General features: G+C 41.8%; 1 protein-coding gene across 1 annotated transcript; it reads left to right on the forward strand.

Moving 5' to 3' along the window:
• Nucleotides 1-922: 922 nt before the first annotated feature.
• ODAPH (odontogenesis associated phosphoprotein) lies at nucleotides 923-8,622 on the forward strand. Its single transcript, XM_023744808.1, is given in 2 exon segments — nucleotides 923-989; nucleotides 8,186-8,622. Coding segments are annotated over 2 exon segments (504 nt in total).
• Nucleotides 8,623-9,881: the final 1,259 nt, after the last annotated feature.

A 9,881-nucleotide genomic window follows, 5' to 3' on the forward strand; every position in this document is an offset into this window, starting at 1 on the left:
CACCAGTTCCATTTTCAGTCAGGACACATGCCCGAGTTGTGGGCTCGATCCCCAGTAGGGGTCGTGCAGGAGGCAGCTGATCGATGTTTCTCTCTCCTCAATGTTTCTCTCTCTCTCTCTCCCTCTCCCTTCCCCTCTCTCTAAAAATCAATAAATACTTTTTTTTTAAGAAAATTAGAGTTGGACTGTGTACCAAGATTGGAGCCAGGTTTTTGTAACTCGGAGGTCCATGCTCTTAATCACTTGTGGCCATCCCATCCCACTCCTCCAGCAGCTGGCCATCCTTCTCTCAGGAAATACCTGGGTACAGATGTATCATGTCCATCTGGTTGGCAATTTGGTGCATAAGGAAGAGCCTGGAAGACAACTCGCTCAGTTAATCTCTCCAAACTCTGGTGTTTGTTTAGACAGTGGCCATCAGAGAAGATACTTTGCTGATTGCTGCTCTTGGCTCCTGCACAAAAGCAGAGAAGCCATAAATCCTGGTCAGAGGCCTACGAACAGCCTCTCCAAACTGCCGGGGTCAGGAAGCCTTTTGATAATGCCCTCCCCGTCCTGTTTGGCTCTTTTAAGTAAGTAAGCTCCACAGAAGGAAGCAGCGTTGACTATTTCCCACACAGAGTCTTTCTCTTGTGGAGGGAGACTTGTACATACAAGTAAACGGGGGAGAAGACTTGAGGGAATTAAAAGAATACAGTCCAACTCTAAGGACAAATGAATGATGTTTGGCTGTCACTGCAAGAAGCTTCTGGTTGATAAATACTTTCTGGTACTTCCTTGCTGATTTCTTAGCCTCACTCCGCAGGCCCTGACCACTGCGGTCCACTGTGCAAATGCAAATTACCTGACTCAGGCTGGTGACTCACCAACTCCCTTTTAAACCAATGCTAGGTTCAAGGTAGCGACTGCTCAGGTAGAAGCCATGGCTCTCAGGCTCTGTCTCTCCTGCTGGCTGCTGGTCTGCTGGTTGGTGGTAATGGTGGCAGAAGGTAAGGGGTTTTTGTGTTTATTCCACTGTGGGCCCACTAATCAGAAAGTTGTGTGAAAAGATAAAATTGGCTCCATGATTATACATGTTCATAAATTGAAAACGTTTGTCAGATTCCACCAGCCTGTATGGTTAAAGAAGAACAGGCTGAACCTTATCATCTGAAGACTTTACTCACAGTCTCAGTTCTCACGCTGTGACGTTAGACATACTTAACCGCTCTATCAGTCTCTTCACATGTGAAGTGACAGGATTAAAGACATGCATTATTACGGGGGTTGTGAGCCATCATGCAAGAAAAGCGCTTCAAGTTCAAAACACTTTACTACTACTACTTACTATGGTTCTAACGCTAACAATTTGCCGCCCTGAATGACAGCAATGCACACCTCTTTCTGTCCCCAGAAGCACAGTAATTTGCACACGGTGAGTGTTTAGTCTCTGTTTGTTAGTTGCTTTAATTAATCACATCTATTTAGCTGTGTTTTGGTGCCATTCAGATGAGCATAGATTTCTTTCTTTAGGATTATATTAGATTCCATCTCTCCACTGTTCCTTTTCTTTTTCCTTTCCTCCACTATGAAATTTCCAAGTGGCCTGAGCCTTAGATTTGGTTTACAAACCTCTGGGGAAATGAAAGGAAAAGATAAAAAGAGGAGAAGAGAGGGAAAAGAGAGGAAGAAGAAACTGGGAGACCTGGGTCTGAGGACCGTTTCCCTTCGCTCCAGAACTAACTATGGTTCAGGGAGTAGAGACCCAGGAGTCACACTGAATCTTTCTCCCCTTCACATGCCCCTGGGGCTTTGCAGGGGCCTAGCCAGAAGCTAGTCAGCCTCCAACACGTTCCCTGCTTCCATCCCCCAACGCTCACAGCAGAGCAGAGAGGGGCAGAGACCTTGGAGCTGGTGGAGAGACCACCAGAGCTCACCCTGTCCAATCTCTGCATGAACTCCGGTGATCCGAGGGCAGGAAACAGAGATTACAAATAACCCCTGCCCCACTTCTTTCTAAGACAAGGCCCCCAAGCATCACTTGCTAAAAGTGACATCTAAAAGAAATACCATAAACAGAACTAGCCACCTCATGCCTTCATTCCAGAAAGTGAACCAGTCGTCAGGAAACTTTGTAATGTGTAGCTAAACTGGTTATAATGAGATTAGAGGTTTATTCACACCAAAAGAACATCAATTAAAATGTGAGATGTGATTTCTGACCTTAACTCACACTTCCCCGCTGTCCCTCAGGCGGACATGAAAGTCCATCCAATGTAGCGTCACTCTATCCAAGCCACCCTGGTGCCGGCTCATTGCTCACTTCCACAACCCTCACTCTCTCCTCTCCTCCCCCTGGCAGGCTGGGCTGCCCCTCTTCCTGTTCTGCCCCCTGTTTACTGCAATTCTGCTTCTCATGACAATGTTTAAATGTCACTACGGTACTGCCTTCACAAAGGCTTTCTTAAGACAAAATTGCAATCTCTCCGATATCTTAGAATAATACTTATAGTAACTTGTACATCACCCATGGCATCCCTGCATTCTGCTCCATATTAAATCCAGGTATTTGCAGTGCATCGGCTCTCCTGAGCTCAGGCCGGGTCTTTATCGTCTCTGCATGCACCACAGCATCTAGCATGGAACCCTGTGTGCTGCTGAACATGAAATAAGCCTGCATGACACTTTCTGGGCTCCAAATTATTTACCTGTAAAATTAGAGATATGACCAAGATAGCCAGTCATTCTGTGAGTCTACACAATGAACTGAGTTGCAGTTAACTAAGTCAAAAATTGAGTTGAGTGGTGAGTAAATTAATCACAAGATTTATATTTCTTTCTGGTTCAATTCCAAAAGCATGTGAGAATTTTTCTAATACTCCATGTGTCATGGAAAGGAAGAACTGCATACTAGTACTTACAAATCAAGTATGAAGCTTACTTCTCTTAAAATCCGTATAGTTCTCTACAACACAACTATTGTCTGCCCAAATAACCACAGACTACAGGTAATTACATATTTATATAAAAGTCTTCTTATCCTTACTTTTTTAAAGAAAGTACTAGTTGTTGGTATGCTATGAGTTTTATGTCTAGACTATAATAAACCCACTTAAAATTGATATCTAAACTCTAAGCAATATTTTGGCTTAATTTTTTTATTTTACTCTAATTTTAAATGTAAGTTATTATTGTGAATTTTCTAGGACTGACATGAAATATTCACTGAGCTTTACAAAAATCTATAGAGAAGAAAATTCAATGTCTGGCTGGCCATTCATTCTATATCAGATCCACGTATTTGCAATGTGTCTGGGCACCACTCTAAGCCAGGGACTATTCTAGATGCTAGGGACATAGCAGTGACCCTCAAAGTCAGCAGTCCCTGTCTTCATGGAGGTCCTGTTGTAATAAGATCTGTACCCTTTAGTCCTATCGATAGTGCACAGATTTTATGCATAAAGTGTAACCAAATGGAACCAAGAAAATTGGGTTCTTGCTAACAGAATATTTCCATAGCATTGAAGATTGATTAATCATAACAGTAGCTAACACCACTAACTGCATACTGTGGATCAGGAATGTTCTAAGCACTTTACATCTTATTTCAGACAATACAACAAACCAGTGAGATAGGCAGTATTATTTTCTCCATTTTACAAATAAGGAAAAGGAGACTCAGAGAAGTTAAGGAACCCATCTATGGCCACGCAGTTGTTAAATGGCAGAGCTCAGGACACCTGGCTCTAGAGCCGATGCTTTTAAACATTATGCTGTTCTGCCTCTCAAAATGTTTTTAATCTGCATTTAAGTATTTGACCTACTTTGGCCTGAATAAGGTTGCAGAAGCACTCTCATCTTTGATATTGCGTTGCCTTTGGTGGCATGTCAGTATGTTACATAGTGAGAACTATTTGCTTAGTAACAATTGCATTATCCCTGAGAGACAGGAACATGGTAACGTTTGCAGTTATCAAAAGAGATTTCTCGCTGAACCGGTTTGGCTCAGTGGATAGAGCGTCAGCCTGTGGACTGAAGGGTCCCAGGTTCGATTCCAGTCAAGGGCATGTACCTTTTTTTTTTTTTATTCTTTTTAAAAAAAATATTATAATAAGTATTACAAACGGTATTACATATGTGTCCTCCCCCGCCCCCCGCCCTTGACAATCCCCTGCCCTCCCTTACCCCCCAGTGTCTTATGTCCATTAGTTATGCTTATATGCATGCATACAAGTCCTTCAGTTGATCTCTTACTCCCCTCCCTTCTGCCCCCAACCCTCTCTGGCCTTCCCACCTTGGTTGCGGGCACAACCCCAGTAGAGGGCGTGCAGGAGGCAGCTGATCGATCTCTCTCATCGATGTTTCTAACTCTCTATCCCTCTCTCTTCTTCTCTGTAAAAAATCAATAAAATATATTTAAAAAAGAAAAAGAAAGAGATTTCTCCAAATCAATCAATTCTACTCTAGGTACCATGCTGGGGATGAGGTCAAAGGATGTGGTCTACAGGATGGTCAAGTGGATATTTCAGTGGAGGAGGAATATAACTTCTGAAGAGTAATCACATGACTCATGAGTATCATGGACTCACAGGATGCTATGGAAGCATGCTGCATATTGTCTTAACACAGCCTCAGGATTAAGGCCTCCCTGAAGAAATGAGATATGAAATCTGCATAGAAGTAAGCCAAGCAAAGATGGCAGGAAATGGTGCTCTAAGCATCTGGAACCAACATTTTTAAAGCCCATAATCATTGGTGACTTTTGCCAAAGTAGCCTTTGTGGAGTGGAGGAGGCAGTCAGATTCCAATGGATTTAAATGGGTGGGGGAGGGGCGACAGAATCAGAAGTGTGCAGACTTTTCTTTGCAATGAGAGTAGAAACCAGAGAATTTCATGGCAGATCACCAAAGATTTCTCTCTGAAGTATTAAGCTAAGTAAATTACTTAGAAAGGTAGAGAGACTTTAGAAGAGAATTCTTCAGGTAAAGGAAGAAGAATGGGTATTTTGAAGCAGCTTTGAGGAGCACATTAAAGGTTTTGAAGACAGTGGGAATTGAGCAGAACAAGGATAAACAAAAGAACTAATGAGCCCTAGCTAGTTTGGCTCAGTGGATAGAGTGTCAGCCTGTGGACTGAAGGGTCCCAGCTTTGATCCCAGTGAAGGGCACATGCCTGGGTTGTGGGCTCAACCCCCAGTAGGGGGCGTGCAGGAGGTAGCTGGTCAATGATTCTCTCTCATCATTGATGTTTCTATCTCTCTCTTCCCCTCTCCCTTCCTCTCTGAAATCAATAAAAATGTTTAAAAAAATAAAGATAGCATTTAAAAAAAAAAGAATTAATGAGCAATATTAACTCAGTCAAAGTTGGAGACCATGAATGGCATCACCCCCTCACTCAGATGTTTGGCCTTAACCTTGTAAAGAATCTGTGACAGTCCCCAAATCAATCCCTGTGGCTTCCCCATTTTAGAGCACTTGTGCTAGCCAACCAGTGACCTGAAATAGTCACCATGTGTCTAGTCTGCTGGAAGAATGTGGTTTTATGTGGGCTTGCCCACATTCTTAGGTTGGTTAATGGGACAAACTTGTACCTTGATCTTGAGCTCACAGAAATTCCCGGAAGAAAACACTGAACACCTCAGGACATCCCAGAGTCAGAAAAAAAGCTGCCTCTCAGGCTCTAACACCCACTGTCAGCTGGGGATTTGGAGAGTAGCTTCAGGTTTTAAGAAACGAGATGAGCACAGGGGTGGGTTGCTCGGACGGTTGGTTGGTTTGTACAACTGGAATGCAGCTCACTGAGTGACAGAGCTCAAGGTCTGTCTAAACCTGATCTGACAGCAAAGTGTCAAGATGGGGATTAAGAGTAAGGCTAGCTTCTCCTCTAGCAACTGGAATCTCAGCAGATTTTTATGTTACAAAAGGTTCAGAACTGATCTAATTGTGTATGAGGAAAGAATGAGTAATGTGGGATTTAATCATCTTCTGTAGTTTGAAATATTTTAATCTAGTTTCAGTCATAGAATTTCAATACTCAGTAGCCTAGATGGGTCTGGAAGAAAGGGTCAGTATTTCCCTCAAGGAATAGACACCAATTCAAGCTAGCTGTAAAAAAGAGTAGAACTGGAAGTGGAGTGGTTATTATAAGAATATCTTCTAAGACCCTACGTACAACCAGCCCTCAGTCAGACCAGCCCTGGAAAGTCAGGAATCAAGGCTACTTTCATCATCACTCCATTACCACATGGTCTCTTGTCTCTTTTTCTCTTTGAGAGGCCTTCCCCATTTTATAGTTTCTATGGAAAGACGGGCTTCTCCGCTTACTCAACATTCAACTGACCAAAACCTAATCCAGCTCCTGTCTTACACCTTCCACTAACTGTGTCTCTGTTGAAATTCTCAAGTGAGAATCTGATTGGTCACTGGCCAAGCAATGAATGAGTTAAGTGTCTAACAGCAGTCCAATCAGCCATAGCCAAAAGTGTACAGAGTTGACCTTTCCAGGGGTTGTGGGTGAAACAGAATCTCTGAGAAGGACTATGAGCACAGGCAGGCAATAAGCATATCCAATACAACCAAGAAACCTGAATTCAGTTGTTCTAACGGTGAGGGGTATCTAGCTCTTTTTAAGGGCCTCAGTACTCCCAACTTCCTGTGGGGAGCTCAATTTCCCATCATTCACACTCAGCAGTCCTTTCCGGGTCTACATTGGTAAGTCGCTAGGGGAGTGAAGGAATAATTTTCTAAAGGGAAGCTTACTTTCAAGTAGATGATACAGCTAGAGGGAAGACCTGGACACTTGAGCTTCATCCAAATTTCTTCTCAGAAACGAATGTTGCCCTGGTCCTCAGTGCTCATTCCCCTGCTGTGTGCAGAGGCTCCCTGCCTCCTCCTTGGGGAATGATTTCACTGCTGGGGCAAGTGAAGCAGGCCTTTGGGTGAATGGCCTGTTGGGGGTGAAGGGCAGTTATTTTTATTTTCTTAACACTGAGTTCTGTTTTTCAACTAATTTTCTTTATTTAGTTATAATTTATATACAATAAAATGTATAAATCTTTTCTAATTGAATTTATTGGGGTGACATTTGTTAATACAATTACATTGGTTTCAGGGGTAGAATTCTATAATACATCATCCGTATATTGTATTGTATGTTCACCACCCCAAGTCACATCTTCCATCACCATTTTTCCCCCCTTTACCCTCTCCTGCCCATCCCCTCTTTCCCTCTGGTAGTTATCATACTGTGGTCTGTCTATGAGGGGTTTTTTGTTGTTGTTTTGCTTAATCCCTTCACCTTTTTCACCCAGCCCCTAATCCCCCACCCCCCTGAGAGCTGTCAGTCTGTTCTCTGTATCTGAGTCTGTTTCTATTTTGCTTGTTAGTTTAGTTTGTTCATTAGATTCCACTTGTGAAATCATGTATTTGTCTTTCTCTGATTGTAAATGCACAAATCTTAAAAGTATAGATTGATCACATTTCACACATACATACATGTATGTGTGTATAAACATGTGTGTAGATATGTATACATAAGTGTATGTGGGTGTGTATGTGTGTGTGTATATAGATATATATACATAAAATCTTTATCTCCATATCTATGTAACAACCACCAAGATCAAAATCTAAAGAGTTCCCTGGTTACTTTTTCCACTAAATAATACCTACCTCAACCCTAAGCTAACTGGTTTGTTTTTTTTTTACATTTTTTAAAACCATAGATTAGTATAGCTTGTTCTTGAACTTGATACAAATGGAATCTTTTGCTCAACATAACATCCGTGGGATGCATCCATATTGTTGTATTAGTAATTCTTCCTTTTCATTGCTGAGTTCTATTTCATTGTAAGAATATCTACAGTCTGTTTATACATTCTCCGATTGATGGACCTTTGTGTTGTATCCAAGTTTAGGCTAATATGAATGCGGCTGCTATGAACCCTCTTGACCTAGTCTTTTGTAGACATACACACTCATTTCTCTTGGTAAATTCCCCAGAGTGCAACTGTGGGATCATAAGGTGTGTCCATGTTTCATTTCACTGAACATTGGCAGTTCTTCCAAACGCACTCAGACCTCTCCATTTCTCCCTTCTAATCTCGCTCTCCTGTCACCCCTCAAGCATCTCCCTTCTGCTGCTGTTATCAGGCCTGCTTCCTGACTTGCATTTTTCTCCCCACAGGACAAGTAGTCACTCCTCCCAGAGGCTCACAAACTGGGGACCCTACAGACTGCCAGATCTTCACACTCACCCCTCCACCTCCCACAAGGAGGCCGGTGACACCGATCCAGCCCATCACAAGGACACCCAAGTGTCCTTTCCATTTTTTCCCAACACGGAGGCCCAGAGTCCAAATTAGGTTTCCAAACAGACCTTTCCTCCCTCCGAGGTGCAACCACCGTTTTCAGTACCGTCCATATTTTTGGCCGAACAATCGTCTTAGACCATATTATAACTATTTCCCCAGAAGAAGACTCCGGAGAGGAAGCTCATCCGAGGAAAGAAGAGGGAAGAGAGAAGCCCCAAACCTGCTCAGACAGAGGAGGTCAATACCTCAGAAAAGACTATAAAAATAGTTCTGTTTTCTTTTTCCAACTAAAATTGCTGAATTGGAAACTTATCTTAAACACCACTGACTAGAAATTGTTCTCCTTGCCAGCAGTGAAGACACTGGTGCATAGGTCATTCAAGTTTGCAAAATAGGAGCAATAACCACATTATTCTTATCCCCAGCTTTTTACAACCACAAATATTTGTGCAAATAAAACCCTAAAATGAGAGGTTCTGGTCATTCCTGTCCATACTGAGATGCCAGAAGAATCAGCTCCATCTTCTAAATTAGAGCGAGGAGAATTCAATAAATCAAGATTGCTATAGATCAAATGAAGACATTAATGAAGCCCTTTTATACTCACTGGAAGACTTATGAGCAAGGTGCATTTACCAAGTGAACTTTAAAAGAAATTATGGAAAACTGAAAGCTTTATTTAAAGCGTGTTGGCAGGGATGTAACTAGTGGTTATTTATTCATTTACTATATTTTTATTGAGGTACAATTGGCAAAACATCACATAAGAATTCAATATTTGTATATATTGCAAAATGGTCACCACAATAAGTCCAGTTAACATTGACACCATCCATAATCACAAATTTATTTTTCCTTGTGATGACAACTTTCAAGATCCAATCAGTTTCCTAACAACAACAATTTTAAAGATTAAACTAAATTATAGGTCATCTGACTATAGATAATACTTTTAAAGCTATCATAAACTGAATTACCTAACCCCAGAACTCTTTTTAATTGTAATATCTAAATGTATTTTAATGTTAACTTTTTAAGCAAATGAGCATGATAAGTATCTCACTTTCTCGCATTGGCATCATATAGATACCAGCTTAAATGATATACTTCCCCTAAAACTTTCAATGTGGTCTGGGCTCAAAGTCTGATTAAGGTGACATGAATGGTCTCCCAACTCTAGGACTCCACAGACCTAAGTTTACTCCTCTACAGGAAGCCTGTATTTCGAGGGTGCAATATAAGTCGCCCATCCCACGGATGACATCCATTGGTTATTTCTTTAGCCATTCCGTAACATACCAACTCCCGTTTGTGCCGCTCATCTTGCCTGTAACATAGGAACTAGTTTTGTACATGTGGTCTGTATCTTATACCTCTTCCTCCCAAGAACTATGTGCGAAAGTTGCTGCTGGTGCTGCTGCTTCTACAAAGAAAAGAAAGAACATAAAGATGTGAGGTTGCTGGGAACGTTGCCTGGGAAATGGAAAGAGATTGCTTTGCTTCCTTGCTGTATTAAAGATAAGAGGGGGGTGCGGGGGGGGGGGGACACACACAACTATTTCCTTTACTCACTTTATAACAAATTTTCATT

This window comes from Myotis lucifugus, unplaced genomic scaffold (genome assembly GCF_000147115.1).
Source record: "Myotis lucifugus unplaced genomic scaffold, Myoluc2.0 scaffold_487, whole genome shotgun sequence".
Taxonomy (NCBI): domain Eukaryota; kingdom Metazoa; phylum Chordata; class Mammalia; order Chiroptera; family Vespertilionidae; genus Myotis; species Myotis lucifugus.